The following is a 20,609-nucleotide window of genomic DNA, read 5'->3' on the forward strand; positions in this document are numbered from 1 at the left end:
GCTCATTAAGAAGAACAGGAAAACCTTAGAAAGGAGGACTGAATTTTGGACACTAACCCAGTGTGTTTGTGTGCTGGGTTGAGAGCTGGCCAGAAACTTGCAGGCTTTTTACCTAGGGACAGCATGTAGACAACTACTAGGTAGGCACAGCAGGGATTCATCCAAGCGGTCAGCAGCCCTTGATACTGTTGACCATACTGTTTTTAGTAACTGGCCCCCAGTTCCCAGCTGGGGTAGGCAGTATTGCTTTGGATTGGCTCCCTTCTTTCCTCTTGGAGACACAGAGGGTGAGTTCCGTCCCGCTGGGTTTTGCAAGGCTCTGTTTCATCATCCCTCCTGCTCGCTGTGTATTTGATGAGGGAGACTGACACCATTCAGCCTGAACTGCCGTCTGTACAATGACTCCCGCAGTTTGGACTCATTTTCATCAGTCCCAGATGGTGCGGCATCTTTGTTGTCGCAGTGCCTGGCTGAGATTGGAGTCTGGTTGAAGACAAACTATTTGAACTCAGTTCAGACAAGAGAGAGGTGATATTAATGAGCTGGGGGACAGATCTTGTGGGTAAGGCAGGAAGAAATCAGGGTATTTGCCCCCGCCCAACCCCCCAGTTCACCCAACAGATTTGTAGAGTGGGGATTATTTTGCATTCACAGTTGCTCCTAAAATTGCAGGGCTTATTAGGGGCCAAAACACCTTTCTTAATCTTGTGTAATCTCTGTCTGATTACACATCCACAGCAATTTGCCTGGGAGCAAGCCATGCTTCGTGGATTATTACAATATGTCTATCGTTAAATACCCTTTAAACGTAACGGGTGATGCAGAATGCAGCTACCCACCTGCTTGGAGACGTTAGCCACAGAGAGCATATTCAAATATAGAGAAAGAGAAAACGTACATGTGGATGGATGGATGCAAGACTGTCTAGGCTAAAATGCCATTACAATTATCCTCCTTGTGCCACCACCGCTTCTTAATACATGGTCATTGAACCCCAAATGTTATAGAGAATGCAGTGTTAAGTAGTACAGTCATCAACAGATGCACACATGTATGGAAACCGGGAAAGGAGCAATACGCTTAAGAAGGGGAAATTAAGTCCAAGTCATCAGATCAAAAAGAATTGATGCTGTAATGTGGTGGCACTCTCTGAGTCATGGAGGTGTCCTGGGGCAATACTGACTCATGGAGCGATCTGAGGACAAGGGTCTGTCTAGACTGAGGATTTACTCTGATTACAACCATTGGTGTAATTACTCCACTGCACCCCTATTGCAGACAAGCAAAACTTGTTTTTTGAGATTACCCCAGTTTCAAGCAAGGTGCAAATAGAGCAAATATGCCACTGGTGCAAATAGAAGCTTTGCCTACCTACACAAGGGGTTGCACTGGTGCAGTTATAGCGGGGACTGGCCACCAATGGCTTGAATTGGGGCAAATCTTTGGTACAGACAAGGCCAAAGAACCACCATACGGATATTACTGCCACATATGCAACCTTGGCAATCGCCATGTCACTGACTGCAGCACATTTAGAAAGCCAGCATCGTTTAGCAATTAACGCTCTAGGCTGGAGCTCAGGACACCGGGATTCTGTTCCTTGGTATGACACTGACATGCTCTGTGATCTTTAGCATTTCTCTTCCCTCCTCATCCTTTGTCTGCCTTTCCCATCAGACTAAGCTCTTCAGACACAGGGACTGTACCCTACAATACTGGATGCCAAATCTCAGCTGGGGCCACCACCATACAGATACTACAGAGCATTCATAGGAAACACATTCTGAATTAACAACGAACATTTGCTCCAGAAATGCAAACATAGGAGTTACATTCTTCCTATCACAGAACAGAACAAGAAGCATTTGACCTGCATCTTCATCAAAACCAACATCTCCCATGAACACTTTACAGACCAGGGAATACTTAATACAATTATTTAAACCACCAATTTAGAATAGATGAATACAGTCAAGGAAACTGATCAGTTCATGACTACTCCTGAAAAAGGGTGTAATTCACTGAAATAATAATTTGCTACAAATTATTAATCTACCACTAATAATGATGGCATACATTTTAATTTTTCCTCCCAATGGTTTGATAGCAAAGTCATAAGCACTCACAAAAATTACTAAGTTATGTTGGCATTGGTAGCAACTCCATAGTTCAGGTTTTGTAGAGAATTAAATTCCTGTTTCACACTTTAATGACTGAATTTGTCTTCAAACTCACAAAATGTATAATCTTTAAATGCAACTGCAAACAGCAGCTGTTGAAAAAAATATTAATAGTAGCAGTGCTACACTTCCTCATTCTAACACCTAAATAACACTGCTGCAAATAAAAACGTCTCAAAATGATAAACACCATTACGAACTATTTCCACTTACAAAGCCAAATCGTTCCCTCCATTAAGCAACTGTCCAACACCACAGGCTTAGAACAACTACAGCTCACAAACACACCTCCAGCAACACATGGTTGATGCAACTTTCCGAACAGTTAGAAAACATCCACTTCTGCCCACTGCACATGGTCAGAGCTGAAGGCAGCACATTTTGCATGGCAGGAGGTAATGTGTATATTATGGGCAGCGGATGTGGAAAAGGTGAAATCATGATTGCAAGGGTTGGGTGAGGGCTATTTTTGCTGGGGTTTTTTAAATAGGTGGGGAGGTTATAAAATATTTATCTTCGAGTATTTCTTTTGACTGGGGAGTGAGGGGGCAAGGAGGAGGAGCAAGATCTGATATGCTCCATAGAGCTGATGATGAACTAGCTCAGCAGGTAACGTGCACCATTAAGCCTTACCTGTAGTCTTCTGTGATGAGGTGTATAAACCCCACATCAATTGAGAGGGGGTTAACAAATGCCTGAGAGGGGGTGCTCTGGGATGGTGAGAAACTGACAACTGCATTTTCAGAAGTCAGCCACTACTCTGTATGTGGTTTCCCTTTTTTTTTTTTTTTAAATGCGCTCTGACATATTTTTTTTTCTTTTTTTAAAGTTGGCAACTTGCACTAAAAATTATTCACATTCTGTATGTGAAATGTCTTTTACAGCGCAGCAGTGGAGACAGGCTGCTTAAGCGATCAAAGCATCTTTGGTAACTGTGCTTCTGGTATTTACAAACAGAACCGTTGTACAAACACTCCAGTTTATGGTCTGATCAGGAGAATGACAAATGGAGAACACACATCTCTCCACCCCAGCTGCGCTGCAGACTTACCTAGAAACCCCTCTTCGTCCACAATGATCGTATAGTCCTCTGGTGTTTCTGTGAGACTGAAGAACTTGCACCTGCATAGGGGAACAGGACAGGAGAGCTCTATTAGCCATTGGACAGAATGGAGTAATTTTGTTTGTTTGAAATGGTATCCAAAAAACTCCCCATTCTCTTTTTAAGCAGTCAGTGTGCGCCACGCATAGGGCCAGGAGATCTATTCCTCACTCTGCCACTTACCTGCTCAGTGACCCGCTGTCTATCTATCCAAAATACAGCTGCTAAAACAATCTTCTTTGTCCATTGATCTGGTGATGCAACTTCCCTCTTTAAACCCTTCCAATGGCTCCCCCTTGTCCACTGCATCATGTTTGAAATTTCTTGTCCTAACCTTCAAGGTCCTACATCCTGACATGGATTTTTGAACCCTTCCACTCTACTAATAATGCCCTGACATCTCCTCCCATCTCAGAGCCTTTTTCCACACCACCCCATGCAGAATGGTTTCCCAAACCCATCTGCCAAATCTCTGCCCTCTCCCTCATTCAGACACCTCCGGACAACTTTCTTTTCATCTATGATTCCCAGCAGAACTGAGTCAATAGCAGCAGCATTAAATCAAACAAAAGGAAACAAATCCAAGACATTTTGAATCACGTAGTGCATCCTATCTTCTCTGTGCCCGTCTTTTGACATTGCCAGCCATCTTGGGCACAGCTTCTGTATTTTGTACAGCACCGAACACATTGTCATCCCTACCATAATATATTAAATAAATGTAACTTTAAGACCTGCCATTCTAGATACATAAAAAATGGGCAATGAGATCTCTCTCTCTCACACACACACACACACACACACACTCTCCCTCTCTCTCTCTTTAGATTCAATGAGTTAACCCAAACATCATTTGGTTGCTTCCTAGCAATGGCAGAAACACTTCATATTGCACAGCCTTATTCAGATATGGGCCCACCTCCCACTGGACTCAGTGTGTGGAGCAACAGTACAATTCTCTCACTACACTGTTACTCACCCTGGCCCTTCCAGCAGCAGTCTGTAGCAGACCGATTGTGTTTGCTGCTCAATTCACAAAAGAAATTTCTCCCTCTGGGAAGCCAAATTTGTTTCAACAGGATTAGCCTTGGACTGTAATGGGGGACTTTTTGCAGTTATATTTATATCAATGTCATAGTTAGTGGCCAGCTACAGAAAATATTGTAGGTCCTGAAATGGCTAGGATTTTTCTTGGGGTTCCAGAATGTCATCTTTTAGGGCTGTGTGGGCATCTACTCTGGTTCCAGCATGCAACACAGCTCAGCAGGACATAGCAATCAGGCACTTAGAGGACTGGTTCTCAGAGCTCCTACCATCCTTAGCACTAAATGGAGTCATTAGGAGCTGACAACGGTTCAATACCTCTGAAAAGCAGGCCTAAAATGTCTGTGGCTAGGAAATAAAAAACAGAGGCATCTAGAATGAGAGGCTACCTTTGAAAATTTGGCTTAGTTTCCCCTCCACCCTCACCCCCCAACTAGTTGAGAAGAGCAGAGAATGCAGCTACTCCCATCAAAACGAAACAAATGAGAGAAAAAAAATATTTCTTGTCTCTCCTCAATCAATCAATGAATGAATCAACCAGAAGAAATACCATGTAACTTTGTTATTCTTCTTCCTTGTAACCAATACCAGCTATACATTTTGAAAATGCATCGTACAGTAGGGTGGTTGAAAATTTTTGGTCCAACCTGTTTTTCAGTGAAAACTTGGGGTTTCAATTAAAAATGCATTTCCCCCCTCCCCAGCATTCCCTCTTTCTTTGGACACTGATTTTTCAGTGAAAACCCAAACCATCAATAACTGAAGTTCTCAGTGTTTGCTCAAAAAAGTCATTTGATTTGGACATGGGAAGATATCCTATTTGTCCTATTCATCTGAAATGCCTTGTGAGAGCTGTCGTATAGTTGCCTGATGTCTCCTTTCTCCTCTTTGGGCTAGACTCCCTAGCTGGACTTCAACTTCCACGATGCACTGCCTCTTTGTGCCTACAAGGGAAGACGTGATGCATCATGGGAGAAGTCATCTGACGAGGTGGCCCCAGAGAAGAATGGGAGCTTGAGGCACTTGATCTACAACTCCCATGCAGAACCCCGTTGACATATCTGAATTGATTTATTTCAGTTTTCAACTGAAGTATTTTCACTGAAAATAAAATTTTCCCATGGAAAATATCACTGAAAAAAAAACCAGGGTCCATATTTTTCATGGAAATAAACATTTTTCAACCCGCTATACAATAAGAAAAACTGTCCCATTTTCAGATTTCCATATCGCCAGGTATGAATATTTGTGAACGCTCCCAGTGATAAAAAATATTAAATTACTCAGAATTTGCAGTTTCTCATGGAATATTCTACACAGCCTTAACAAAAACTAAATACTAGAGTGCTGCTTTTGCTAACTTTGTGCAAATGCAGTGCCAGATTCTAATCTCAGTAATGCGAGTGTAAACCTCAAAAAACTCCATTGGTTTCACTCTCCACTGAAATTAGTAGTTAATCCAGTTTTAGGATGGTGTAAATCGAGATCAGAATCTAGAGCAATGCTTTAGTTTCAAATATCCTAAATTATATTTTTTCCAGTACTTTTTAAATAATCTAGGCATAACATATACATACTGCATGCAAAAAAATCGTGTTATAAACATTTAGGTTGCAGAGTTAAATATTCAAAAGCTAGGAAACGCTAGATATAAGGTTGACCGTGTTAATTAAATTTGGACAGGTTAATTCTACTCCTTTAAGCAGCCAACGTGTGCATTGGATGAGGCAGGGCCCTTTGGAAAAATAAATATGTTATCATGTAATTAAAGACTGTCATTATACATAGGTAGAAGGTCACAGAGTTAAGGATGCACAAGCAACCTTAAATCTGGCATTTCCTAAATTTCAAGTGCTTGACTTTGCAACTTCAGTGATGTTCTTTTAATGTAGTTTTTTGTATGTGATTTCCTAGGAAAAAAGTACAACATTTTTTCTTACATAGAACCGTGTCATCCTTCACCATCATGAGCAAAGACCTGTACCATGAATCTTTAGCAGTGATGACTACTACTTGAGCTACAGGACTAAGCACATGAGCTTTCAGACAAAAGGCTCTTATCCCGGGGTAGGGATGGGTCGCTGGGTGGCCACGGGGAGCTTGGCTCAGCTATTCTCTCCCCCACGTGGTGCTCCCAGATGCAGGGATGGGCCACTGAAGCCATGTGTTGGTTCTCGTTGAGGTTAGCCTGGCTCAGTTTTCCCATGCAACAGCTGCTCTGGCTGCTCCTGGACATTTCCAGTGCGGTGTCTTCAGCTGCTGCTTTAATGGTGGTGGCATGTGCCCAGCCTTAGAAAGTTCATGTTCAGTTACTATTCTGAGAGGCTGCCAAAAAGTTTCCTGAGAAATGCAAGCAACTGAAAGGAAATGGTGATTTTCAAAAGTTTATAGGTCAGCAAAACTTGACAGGAATTACATGCAACAAAGACAAGGCATGTCTCTTGCCCCAGGGCTCTTCCCCTGCCAAATTTCAAAGGTCTGCTGCAATAATGGAGGTGAAAGAACATCTACAAAAAAAAAGTAATAAGAATATTTTATAAATGGAAAGTGTTAGACAGCCTAACTCTAGGACCTATTAACAGCTCCCCTTATAATTAGTAATCTTTATCCCGACTACGAGGCCTCGTGCTCTCCTTTGTATTATCTCGGACTAGATTTATTGCCCTAAGGTAAAGAGCTGTCACACAGCATTGGATATCCATGAATTAACATCTCACAGGGATTTTTTTATCTTGATTATAAAGGAAAAACTTTTGATTTCTGGCCAAGTAAATTTAGTAGCATCCATAAAACAAGTTGCAATGCATTAGGACGCCACCTAGCAAAACTGGAAAGAGCGCACACACACAAAGTACTATACATTAAGTACACATACATCCATTTTGCAGGTAAGGGATGCGGTCGTTGGATTCACTTTAACAACTTGGGTTTATAGATTTTTTTAAAAAAATTATTTCATACAGTACTTCACATCTAAAGCTTAAATAAATTTATTTCTTCTGGGTGCAGCATGTGTTCAGCTTATATTCACTGCATGAATTTGGTATGGATGAAATGCGCAGAAGATCTGCCTGGAGATCAGTTTTCTGTTTATCGACAGGATGGAGGTAACACAGGCAGAGAACAAACTTCCCTAGGCTTCCCCTTGCCTGTGTGTCTCAACCATGATCTACAGGAAAAGAGCTGGGATGAGAAGATGCTAATTCAGTGTTTATGTCCTATTCAGTCCTTCACTGAGATTGCCAACTGGTGTCAATTGCAACATGGCCATCTTCTCGACTGGACTGTGACCAAATCAAGAGAAGAATTTGGTGGCCATTAAAGTAAGGCCACAGGTGATGAAACGACAACATATCTGCAAATCTCTATTCAGACCAGACCAATCTGGCTTTGTTTTGGGTCTACCTCTATTAATGGTACCATGTTGGCAATGCTCCCAGTGCTACCTGGCAGAGCATCAGAACCGTGCCCCACGTGTGATACCAACTCTTGTCACTAGTATTTGAGTCACTCCATTCTCTCAGTGACTTCTTGGCAACGAGTTATATGGGATGACAAGAGTCCAAAACAAAAGAAGAACGGGAAAGAAGGGGAGGGGCATGGAGGTAGGAAAAGGGAAAGAGCCTCAGGCGCAAACAAGTCAAGTTACGTGAAAATAAAGTCTGTTCCAAGAAAAGTTCAAATTTCCAACTTTCTTAGGACTCTTCTACACAGAGGAGTGTAAATTATACCTGCACTAGCATGTTGCGCACTAACTGGCCTGCGTGGATCCTGCTGGCACACACTAAAAGTTCTCGAGTGCGCGTTAACGTAGTCCTGTTTCAAGCCATACTACGTTAACAGGCACTAAGGAACTTTTAGTGAATGCCATCAGGGTCCACACAGGCAGTTAGTGCGTGACACACTAGTGCAGACTAAAATGTGTCGGTGCAGACTAGCACATGCTGCAGACAAGCCCTTTGTTCGTATCACTAATAAACCCTAGCACCACCATAGCTCTATTTACTAACCTTTTGTCCTTCACAAGAGCTCACCTGCCAGGACAGGAGGAGCAAGAGCATCACAGTTCAGCCTTCCTCCTCCAATGCACATGTATGCCAGCCACGACATCTGTGCTCCAATCAAGCATACAAAGTCTCTGTGGCCAGAACTTCTAGCTGTTCTCACATCAGCACTTCCTTTTATTATATAGTAGCTGCATTAATGAGACCGGTAAAATACTAAACTCACAGGGAAGGTTCCTTCTGGATGTATGCACGTTGAATACAAAGAAGAGAAGGTCCTAAGGCAGGAAAAGTTTGGATTCAGAACCCAACTTTCACATACTGTGGGAAGTGCTTTCTGGGGGAGTTTTGTTCTTGACCTCTCTCTCATGCAAGCAGGTACATATTGACTGCTCCACCAGAAAGGTATAGACACACGACAGATGCCATTTTTTTCAGCATGTTTAAATAAAGTGATGGCATTCAAAGGAGATGTCTAGTTGAAACATGGCAGTTGCTGGCCTTTACGTCGTTCATCCTGTGTGTCATGAACTCACATTTCCACACACCATATCCTACAGTCCAATCCACATCTCCCACCAAAGCCTCAATGGGTCAGCAGCATGCAACAGTCACAATTAAAACATGTTTCATTTTCTTACTGGTACCAAAGATAAGATCGGATATTACTGGTCTTGTGACATACAGTGCACATTGACAAAGTTCAAGCCAGTAGTGATACCTTCTCCACCAGTACAAAGGTAAAAGGAAACTTTTGAATTGCAAACATTGCATGATAAATATTGCACAGAAAAAACTTTTACCATCACAGTGACAAAAGGAAACAAAAAGCTTTGCTTAAATTACACACACTACAAATAGGATCTAAATTAATTGTGAGTGGGATTTAAGCATTTTCACCCCTTAGGGGTCTCATCTGACTGACTGCTTCTTTTTGCGACTCCGCAGCAATACACTGGACTCCTACATTGGATTCCTCTCCTGCACAGTGATACATGCACTACTGTATATCTTACATCCTCTGCGCAAGGGATACGGATCTTTCTTTCAGCTTATACCAGTTCAGAAACAGCAGGAACATCCCTCAACGTCACACTGAAGCTAATCAAGGAGAGGAAGCCATTCTTCATGGGCTTGAGACTTCAGGCAATCAGAATCTCTCTAAGCGAGCGGGGAGAGAACACATTTAAGAGGGAATATTTTTAGTATCCTAATATCCAAACCATGTATAGATTCTTCTGGATTTTTGCCTTCTTTGCCTTTCAGCACATTTCCACTTCAGCACTGTTGGTGACTCTGACTGCCTGACAACATATGTCTTTTTCTGGCAACATAGTAATGTAGACCACTCTATTATTAGATTACATCTCTGACTCTGTAAAGCTTCCTGTGTGTGGAAGCTGAAGCAATACTGACGCTTGCATAACACAGGAAAGTGCACCTAGGACCGCAGCAGCAGAATATTGGTTCACAAGCAGCACAGCCTACAGGGGAGGGTAGGACGGACCCAAACCAAGCAGTCATGTTTTGTGTCAGCCTTACTAACACCTCTGCACTGAGAGCTTTACGTTTGGGGGTGACCTAAGATACTTGCTCTCCAGGCCTGTCCCGGTCCAAAAGTGGTAAGACTTGGCCGGTAGGCTAGAACTTGGAATTAGATCATGATCCCAAGTCCACTGAATTCTATATGACATCATTCTGGTCAGGGCCGGATTTCCAATTAGGTACAGAAGGCACATGCCTAGGGGCGCCTAAACAATGGCAGATTACTATATGGGCCAATCGAGCCTGTGCCCAGGGGCCCCACACGAGCCCCGCCACCTGGCCAGGCCAGAAGTCGGAGCCTGTGGGGAGCACATTCCCTCCTCCCACAGCTGCCCGAGCCAGTTGCCCCATGCACAGAGCATGTTTGGTCATCCCCACTCTCCTCCATCCCCCGTGTGGAAAACAGGAAGGTCAGCTGTAGGCATAGGGGTTGCTTAAGATGCTGTGCCTAGAGGCACGTAACGTGTAAATCTGGCCCTGGCTTTGGATCAGACCCTAAGTGCAGTGCTTTGGAAGCAATGGGGCAGTCAAAAGATCAGCACAGAAAACGGCTGTAAGAGGAAGTCTTATGATAAGAATATATCTATTCATGCAGAAAGATAGTGTCACGCAAACCATTTTGGCTCGTCTTTTGGTGATCTCAATCTTTTTACTGCTCTTAAAATAATGATAAGAGTTGGAGTCTAGCATGACATATTGTGAAACTTATTTAGAGCAGCAAAGAACATTTATGCTGTTAATAAATTTTGACACATTTGTGTAACATGTTAAGTACTTTACACCAGCTAATTACTATACTGTACAGTCAAATAGCAATGAAAATTGCAAAGAATGAATTGATTGGCGGTCTCTAAATGCCGTCTTTATTTGCTAGTCAAAACACTTCGCTGTCTTGTTGGCAAGAGTGACAAAGAAAACGTGCAGCTCAACTTACTTCAGAGGCAAAGAGGACCCTTCATGGACGTATCAGTTGGGAGTACGCTCACTTTTGGGCCTGAAGGTTGCAGGTTCACACCTTACCAGGCTTAGGCCTGGTCTGCTCTGCTGGTGGATTTTGGCGGCAGTCGGTGGGAGATACGCGAGCTACACAGAGTAGCTTGCGTACCTCCGTCGACTTCCTAACTTCTACTTACCGCGGTGTCCCCACTGTACTGCGCCGACTAGAAATGCCCTCCCATCGACACAGCATTCCTCTTCTTGAGGGGGTGGATTACCGGCATCAACTTCCGGGTTCAATTGAGTGGATCTTCACTGCCACTCAATCAATCCTGCAGAATCAATTCTGCACTGCCGACAATGCCACCGGTAGTGTAAATATACCCTTAGTTACTGATCCCCAAAACTTACACTGTAGTGTGGTACTAGAAGGTTGCTACTCTGTTAAAAGGACCATCCATCTAAAGAAACATTACATCAAATTCCCTCCTGTAGTCCCTGTTGGCTGTTCAAGAAAAAATTAAAGATCTCGTGGCACAATTAGAAAATAGTTGGAGGAGCAGAACAGCCCCTATGTTCTGGTCACAAGTCCCTCTCACATCCAAGGCTGTATGAGAGAAATTGCTGAACCCATAACAGCTGCAAGGTTTGCAGAAAGAGTCACTGTCATGACAGTGGCCAATTCATGACAAAGAAGTTAAATGTTGTTCCAAAGGAACGTACAATAAATACTACGGGTTATTTCCTGACACATCAAAGCAAGAATTTTCAAACAGGAATTAATTCAGGGAAGTTGCTTCGCCTGTGATGCAGGAGGTCAGGCTAGATCAGGGGTCCCCAAACTATGGTCCGTGGGCCGCATCCAGCCCGCCAACACATTTTGACTGGCCTACTCCCTCCTCCTGGCCTCGCCCCCCTCCCACATGGGCCCAGCGGCACCCTGGCCCCAAGCAGCGCTGTGCAGCAGCCGCTCCCCCTCCCAGCCCCAGCCCTTCTCCCCTACCCTCTCCCACGTGATGTGGGCCCAGCCACTCCGGCCCACCATAAGAGGAAAACTGAGGGATGTGGCCCTCGCAGGTGAATGTTTGGAGACCCCTGGGCTAGATGATCGTAATGCTCCCTTCTGGGCTTACCCTCTAAGAATCTACTGACAGATGTGCTTAAAGCACAGGCATTAACAAGAACAACTGAGTTGGTGCCATCTTTTTGTTTTGTGTTTATGCAGCACCTAGCACAATGGGGGCTATGACTTAGGCTCCCAGGCACTACAGTGATCCAAATAATAAATAATAGTAATAATAATAATAATAATAATAAACAACAACAACTGTGCAATATTTGATTGGAAGAATCAACACGCAGCTCCGGTAATTCACACCTGCACAGATGGGGAAACTACCTACGCCTTCACGTAGGCTCCGCAGAAATAATCTGCATCACCAAGGCAGTGCAAACCATAAGAGCAAATACAAAAAAAAGTTGATATTACAATATATGAAGCTCGAAAGAAAGATGGATAAGACAGAAAAGATATCGGTTTCGCTGGTAAAGAGACACTGATAACCTATCAAACATGCAAATGTTTCAAAATGTCAACCTGGCTTGGTCCCTAGTTAGTCTCATTAGATTAATATCAACCCGGGTTCAAGTCTCCATGAAAACAATCCCTTCTGGTATGGACCACACGAGCCCAGGCAAAGGGTATAAATCCGAGCAGGGCTGCCTGGGATAGCAGAGGACTCGACTTGATGACCCAAGAGGCTCCCTCCAGTCAATGGCCGTGTTTGTCCCGTGGGGGCCCACAACAAAGCTCAGTTCGGGGACCCCCTAACATTTTGCTCTACAATATTGAGTCCTCCGTGCGGCGTGACCTCGCATGTACAGGGCATGTGAGGTCATGCCACAAGGAGGACATCATTGTACAGTGCGTGTGAGGTCATGCCACATGGAGGACATCATTTTGTAGAGCAAAATGGTGTCCTCCACATAGGTAGGGTATATTCCAGCTCCACTACACCATATCACGGGGCCTCCCTTGCCGCCACAGGATTCCCTTTGACAGCCTGGATGGCAAGTGCCCAGTGCTGCCACTGCTTCCAGTTCTACGTCCTGTGTTGCTGCTAATGCAACCGACTGCTTTCTTTATTGTGTGTTTGAAAGCAGATTGCTGATGCTCCAAAGGCCAGGAACACAAAATGGAAGAGAATTACAAAGCCATTCATCTTCCGCTGGCCCCACAAGCTTTGAGAACTACAGCAAGCCGCTGAAAGACATTAGTATCTTTCGCTGAGGTTCTGCAGTAATTTTAGACTCACTTCATCAAGCCGATGAGTGAGCAAAAAGCTAAATGAACCATACAGCTAAATCCACTAGCCTATATGGGGAGTACAGGATTGATTGTTGGCAGAGAAACAGGGAATCATGAAGGTAAACAATCAACTCTCCCTTCTACTCCAACAGCTTGATTTCTTATTTTGGTCACAATACAAATCTGGCTCCTCTGAGTTTTATGGGGAAATAACTGTTAGCTGAGATTCTAACCACCTAGGAATCAAAATCTGTGGAGAGCTTTGATTAAGGAGAAGGTGTACAAGGTTAATTCACCAGCCTCTCTGACACCCTTGGATTTCTTGGTTCAATCAGTGCACAACATAAAACCACAGCACACAATCTGATATGATTGGCAGCTGCAGCAGAGGGAAAGCCTAGGGCTGGAAAATACAGGGCAGCTTTAGGTCATGGCTGAGGTGAATTAGCCAACTAAGTAGAGGAATCTTACATAGTAGCTTGCTAGTTAAAGCAAGGCAATATAGGACAAGACTCCTGCCACACTGGAACTTGTGTGTACATGTGTGTGTACATTTTCCCATGAAAATCAGTTCATCAATTTCAAATCCATGTTGCCCAAGTAACTTCCCTGGACACACGGACAGGGGGAGGAAGGAGACAAGAAAAAAAAATCAGTAAAAGGCACCACTAACATCTGCACCAGCCTTAGCTCACATTCCTTTGCATCCTGATCATAACACTCAGACCCATTCACAGTCTCCCCAGCTCTTCAATCAGTTCCCTTTCAACGCCAACATACAACCATCCAAAACCAACACACTGGTTTCTCGGGACTATCTGCAAATACACAACCTTATCACCAACCTTAACAGGAATAGGGCATGTTATGGAGACACACCCTTCGCATTGAAAGTAAACAATACAATCCCACCCAATATCACAGTCAGAGTTGGCGGCATGCAATTTTTGAGGCATCAGATATGTGGGTTGTAGGGAAAAAAAAGTGGAAACTCAAGAGGAGTTTGTTGCGGAGACAAGAAGTTTCCCCCTTTCTCTCACTGCCCAGTCTATGACCTTTGCTATTAAGATCTGGGATTAGAGGGAGGCTACAGTGGAGACAGGGGACCAAAGTTACCTGACAACTGGAGCAGGTAGCTCTGCTCCAGAGAAGGCACATTCTCTAGCTGGCACGACTCCAAAGACTCCCACCGTTTGTCAGTGGGATGTACTGGTCCGACAACACTTAGCTGATCCATCAGGTCTGTTAGAGTAACTGGGTGGCTCAAGTCGACATATGGTGGCCATTGGACCCACGCAGCAACCACATATTGCGAGTCGGAGTTCTGCCCTCGGCTCTCTACCTGCACACTGCAAAGGCTCCTTCTGAAAGTTTGCAGGTGTGACTAGATCAATGTTTCTCAAATGGTGTTCTGTGGAACCCCAGGGTTCCGTGGGCCGAGTTGAAGGGTTCCGCGAAGAAGCGGAACCGTGCCGCTGAAAGTAACAAAAATTGGGTGCCACCGAAAAGTTGTTTGCGTGCCGCCGAACAGCTGATGGGGCTGCCGAAAACGGCTCAGAGAGCGCGCCGCCGAAAAGAGGAAGATTTCCTCGACTTTTCGGTGGAGGGTATGGCATGGGTGCGCAAGGGTTCCGGGGGGAAATAAAATTGAGAAACACTGGACTAGATGATCACAATGGTCCTTTCTGGCCTTAAAAATTACCAATCAGATAGGACTCCCACCAGGGAACCATAGTGGGTTGGAAGAAGGGAGGAAGGGGCATGGAGCTAGTGAAGGTAGATGCTGGTAAGAGCTGTGGAGAGTGAGCACCTCAGTGAAGGGCTCATTTTGCTAAATAAATAAATAAATAAATAAAAATAATCAGTGAGGTTATTTACAGGCTGTAAATACTGCTCTAAACGAAAAACACAGCATCGCTTTAACTGTGCAGGCACTAGGGGCCTCCAGACATACAACAGATAAAGCACAAGCAAAGGAGCAGAGAAAATACAGAGGAGTTTTAGCGAGACAGGCAGCAAAAAAAATTATACTCTCCCTCAAATGCACTGTATGAGAAAAACCACATCATCTGTGGTATCATTTCAGCATGCCTGTATGGTCTGTTCTGATAGAAGCATCTTTGCCATTCTGATTCTACTGAGTGCATGCTAATTGTGTTCCGTTCTCTCTCTCTGCATTAAGACACCCTTCAAAAAGGAAGAAAAGAAAAGCTTAATGCTGTCCAGCTTCAGTTAAGTATTTAACAAACATGCCATGCAAAGGAACCAAAGTTGACACAGGCACATCTGGCTGAAGCATCCCCTGAAGTTGGACCAGATATGGAATATGGGATTATGTCCTGGAAGCCTTCCAATTTTTGCATGCACTGTTATACACATAGAGTTCATCTTGTGCTTTGTAACAAACCCTAGATATTAAAAAGAGTTCTTTTCCAACATCTGGAAACTACCAGAGCTTTTCCTTCTCTGCCAAACAAAGGACATGTGGTTGTGTAGAATGAACTGGTCTTAAAATCAGTGTTTGTTCAGGGCACTGCATGTGATGGTCCATTAATAAGGCAATGAAAGTGTCTAGAGTGTTTGTGAGCTGGCTAGATACAGCACATAACAATGCTAACCAAGAAGCCAACTTGGCTAACTTAAGAACATTCTCAATATCTGTTTGTATTTTTCAAACTGCTAAGCACAAATCATAGACATTATTGTTGAGGTTCCTCCAGAAGAAAACTCCACTGACTTACCTACAGCTGTATTTGCTACTTAGGCAGTTTTGCTTCACTTTCACGCTCATGAAGCTAAGGAGAAAATGAAGTGAATTTAAAGCCAAGCAGTTTAGCAAATCCTGTCATCATCAATTCACCTGTCTCTGGTCAACAGGAAGCATAAGAGAAACCTCAACATATTTGTGTTTGCCAAGTTACAGGCTCTGAGGGAACAAAATATGCTTATACTAATTTCAGCTTTTGGACAACACCAGGCTATATTCTCTGGAGGCTATATTCTCTGGAGGCTAAGCAGAACAAACAACAGGTTTTTATTTTGAGCACTCCACAACTGGTGGAATTCTCCACAATCACCACATTTGACAGACTTGGATGATGTATTACAGTAACTCAATTTACCAAATGGATCTTCAGAGACAGCGAGAGAGCAATACAAATATAACCTTAAACCAACAAGCAAGGAAATGATATAAAATCAAGTTTGAAGCACACACAGCAAATATACCAAATTTTGGAAAAGAACGATCCTTGGTATTTTAAATGTGGCTTCACGATCATTTAACAGGCAGCCATGATAAGGTTGTCTGATCATTGAACACAACATTTTTATTTCATTTGCTCTGACTGCCATCAAAAAGCAATCCCCTAACAAAACAAAACACAACAAATCTGAGACAACCTTTATCCAACATACAATGAGTAAAGGGCACAAGCAATGGGTGATTTCTTTTACAGAACCGTGCCTTTCACATTAGCACTTGAAACAAGACTACTAGCATATCTCTGAATTACATGAAATGTGAGTTGTTTTTCCTATTCGTTCTATCTTAACCTTTTGCTCAAGAACACCCTCCACACCTTATATAACTGGCTGCCATAGCTGTTATGGGTCTGCTTTTTGCAGAGCTGGTTAAGAAATGTCAATGAGTTTTGTAATCCAGTGCCACAAACTGGGACATTACAGCTGTGTATTCACCTTAAAAGGAAATATCTGGCACCACTGCCACACCAAAACCCAATCAGAGTAACAAACTGCTCAGTTTCTAAGTTAGAAGATAACCCACAGTACAATTGAAAATGCTGGACCTACAGCTTTGCCTATAGCAGCAAACACATCTCACCCACTGCTAACATCCATGTCAGATTTGCTCTGAGCAAATCTTGCTCAGAGCTGGACTTGCTCTGAGCACATATATATACACACACATCTGGGCATTCCAGGTAAGATGGAACTAGGTTGTTCTCGGTGGTGGCAGATGACCGAACAAGGATCAATGGTCTCAAGTTGCAGTGGGGGAGGTCTAGGTTGGATATTAGGAAAATCTTTTTCACTAGGAGGCTGGTGAAGCACTGGAATGGGTTACTTGGAGAGGTGGTGGAATCTCCATCCTTAAAGATTTTTAAGGTGTGGCGCAACAAAAGCCCTGGCTGGGATGATTTAGTTGGGGTTGGTCCTGCTTTGAGCAGAGGGTTGGACTAGATGACCTCCTGAGGTCCCTTCCAACCTTAATCTTCTATGATTCTATACATACTTCCATATATCTACCTCTCTACCTATACCCGCACACCTAGAGACTTTTTCAAGAAACAATCAATTGGGAGGGGGGGAGGGGAAGGGAACCTTTCAATAAAAACTAAACAGGGTTGCACATTAAATGCCCTCTGCACCTGCTGACGGCAAATGATAAATATGGACTCTTGGGCCAGACACTTAAGTCCTTTAGGTTCCTCTGTAAATCACAGCCCTTGACTCTGATTTGGCAAATACCACCTCCTGGACTGCACTTCCCCAACCAGCATGATCGACGTGGGCTCAATCCTCTACTCCCGCTGACTTCAATGCCCACAAGGACATCTGCACCTTGCAGCATCAGGTCTGAGAGATGATGTGTTTGGGGGAAGCTCTTTTAGTAATAATATGAAGTCCACCACTCTATACATGAATTCCGAACAGGCATCTGCTGACAACAAGCCAGCCCTTCTCAATCAACATGGCACTAATTACAATTGCTGCCTTATTCCCCTGTCCTTCTGCCATGAAATAAAGATGTGTCATATAGTTGCTCCTAAATCATCAACATCCTTTGTGTATTTGGGGGCTTTACAGGGAACTGTTTGCATCTGTGCACATTACAGCTGGAAGGTAAACAGACAAAAAGCCAACAACAAACATTAAAGACACAATGGGAAAGAACATGCCCAAACCAAAAAGGAATGCCTGGGAATCTGTGTTTTCTAAAACATTTGTAACATTCAGTGAAGCAACGGAAACCAGGTTCTAAGACTTGTGTGTGAGACTAGAACTATGAAATTGCTGCTTTTCTCATCTCACTACAGAAAAAAGTGCAGGGGGTCAGTAACCAGTAAGTGATATCCTCATCCTGTCCTCCTTTGCAGATGGTCAGTAATCCCAGTATGGTAGAACGGATGTCTGAGCCAAGCAGGTGACTGCTATCTGCCCCAAGGAGACTACAGTCTAAGATGCTGATTCTGCTCCCTTTTAAATCAACTACAAATTTCCCACTGACTTTCTGGGCAGAGGTGACGTGTAACTGTTGATAATGGGGGGAGGAAGCATGTATTCTGATCCCACTCCCCACAAAAAAAAAAAAAAAATCAAACAAACATAAAAATATGAACCCTGGCAGAAATCTGGGGGGGGGGAGGGGGGGAGGGGGAAATGGGACACGAGAGGAGGGGGACACAGGTCCAAAGATAAAGAATGGCCCAGTGATTATGTTGCTAGATGGAGACCTAAGTTCAACTCCTTGCTCTACCACAGGCTTCCTGTGTGACCATGGGCAAGATATTTAGTCTCTCTGTGCCTCAGTTCCCCATCTGCAACAAAGACAATAGCACTGAGCTCCTTCACAAGGGTGTTGTGAAGATTAAACAAAACAAAAAAAAAAGCGAAGCGCTCAGACATGATGGTTATGGAGGCTATATAAAAATCCTAAATCAGAAAGTGTACACGATCCACTCAGCATCTTTTATTGGTGCTATTTCTAATTTTGGAACCAACATGTCTGACTCCAAAAAAACAGCAGAATAATTCAGTCTGAGAAGTTGCAAAAATCATCAAAATTATTTGCAAAACAAAAGCTACTTTTTAATGCGCAGCAAAACACTGTCTGACGTTCATTTCCTTCCCTGCGGATAACTGTAAAGCGTGCATCACTTTTTATCAGAGGATTTTCATTTGCTCTTTCTGGCTGGCTGTTTCCCTAATGTCTCTTTAAATATATTGTTTACATTCGTATTGCCGTTAATAACTGGGAGGTGCCTATAAAGTGATTTTTTCAAATCTCTACAGAGGGAAAACAAACGGTTATATGAAAATGTCAATTTATCCTTGTTCTGACAAAGAGGATTGTAATGAAATCTCCAAAGGTGCAATAGATAGGGAGTTATAAATGGCACAATTTGCATCTGTGTTGGGAGACAATTCATTTCTTACCAAAGTTAACAGAATCTCACAATTGATGCAAACACATCTTTCCTTGCCCTCACACTGACATTTTAAAGAGCCCATCAGCTCAGCTGCAACATGTCCACATAAAAGATGCATGGGGCACCTGAATTCTTTCCCATTGCAATATTCTCCTCCATTTATGACGTGGAAGGTTGAATTTTAACAGCTTCCTCCCCCTTACCCAGACAATGGCATCATCTGAGCATGTCTTCAGGATCAAAGCCACGGGACTATAAACTCATGCAAGACAAGAGGTGATGGAGTGAGATATGGGATTTACCCAAACCACATAAATATCCTCAACAAATTAGAAAGAGGATGAGAAATGCATTACAGATGTGGGTGTGGGATTTAAGGTTTACAGCACAAAACACAATTTAATATCTAACAAAGACAAACAAATTTAGTGTTTACTGACGAGATACAGTAGGATTATCCTGTACAGACAATGCAAAAGCAGAAACAAGTAAACAACATTTCCTCTCATCTCCCACACCCAGTATTAGAATGTTCTGTTCCTCCTCTTCTGGTATTCCTTTAATACCTTCTGCTGCAAAACACAGACTGACATCCTATCAGCAATAAAATGCAACTGAGTATTCCTAAGTATTGCACTGCTGCACATTAGGAATGAAGTTAATAGATAAAGCTAAACACTCTAGGTATGTAGTTGCTGTTATTGTGCTCAACCAAAAACCAATGGTCATTGTGCAGGTAACACTGAAAATACTGAGCATTCATAGCATTTTTTTCATTTCTAGGATGGGAGAAAGGAAATCTTGCCCATTTGGGTGCAAGAAGCTTTCTCACTATTGATCAAAGATGTAAAGCCATGAGAAAGACATGGAAAAAAACTGTGGATTAGAATGGCTATTGATGAGTTTGTTTCTCCGCAGGAACCATAAACATGATTTTCCCAGCATGAGACAATCTCTCTTCCACAAGTTACTAGAATGTATTTCCAGAGCTCAATAAACAAAAAGCATGGCATTGAAGTTGGACAAGAAAATATCTGCAGCGTCAAAGCAGGCAATAACTGAGAACCTGGGGAAGAGGTAGAGAGAGCTGTACTCCATTGGCCTGGAACAATAAAAACACATTTCAGTTGTCACCAGTTTCAAAAGGGTTCCAGCTACTCCAATAACATGAATTATAGTCCTGTCCAAAGGGAACACTGCCTGAGATTCTATATGTCTGATATAACTTTAGTGTACATTAACAGGGCGAGTGTAAATGTGATACCTGTTAACTTTTCTCTCAGAGCAGATGGAAGGCTTAAAGTTCTTGGTGAGCAT

At 43.2% G+C, this 20,609-nt stretch overlaps 1 protein-coding gene across 4 annotated transcripts in view; it reads right to left on the reverse strand.

Moving 5' to 3' along the window:
* Positions 1 to 20,609, reverse strand: part of CASTOR2 (cytosolic arginine sensor for mTORC1 subunit 2) — a 156,870-nt gene that overhangs the window by 80,282 nt on the left and 55,979 nt on the right. For all 4 annotated transcript variants that reach the window (XR_010917972.1, XM_067537906.1, XM_067537908.1 and 1 more), the window contains exon 2: positions 3,232 to 3,302. Coding sequence is in view for 3 of the 4 variants with exons in the window: in XM_067537906.1 (XP_067394007.1) it covers positions 3,232 to 3,302 (71 nt within the window). In the remaining variant the exon portion in view is untranslated. The remainder of the gene's footprint in view (positions 1 to 3,231; positions 3,303 to 20,609) is intronic.

The sequence above is a fragment of the Emydura macquarii genome, unplaced genomic scaffold (assembly GCF_026122565.2).
Source record: "Emydura macquarii macquarii isolate MOO-44397 ecotype Brisbane River unplaced genomic scaffold, CSIRO-AGI_Emac_v2 contig_450, whole genome shotgun sequence".
In the NCBI taxonomy this organism is placed as follows: Eukaryota; Metazoa; Chordata; order Testudines; family Chelidae; genus Emydura; species Emydura macquarii.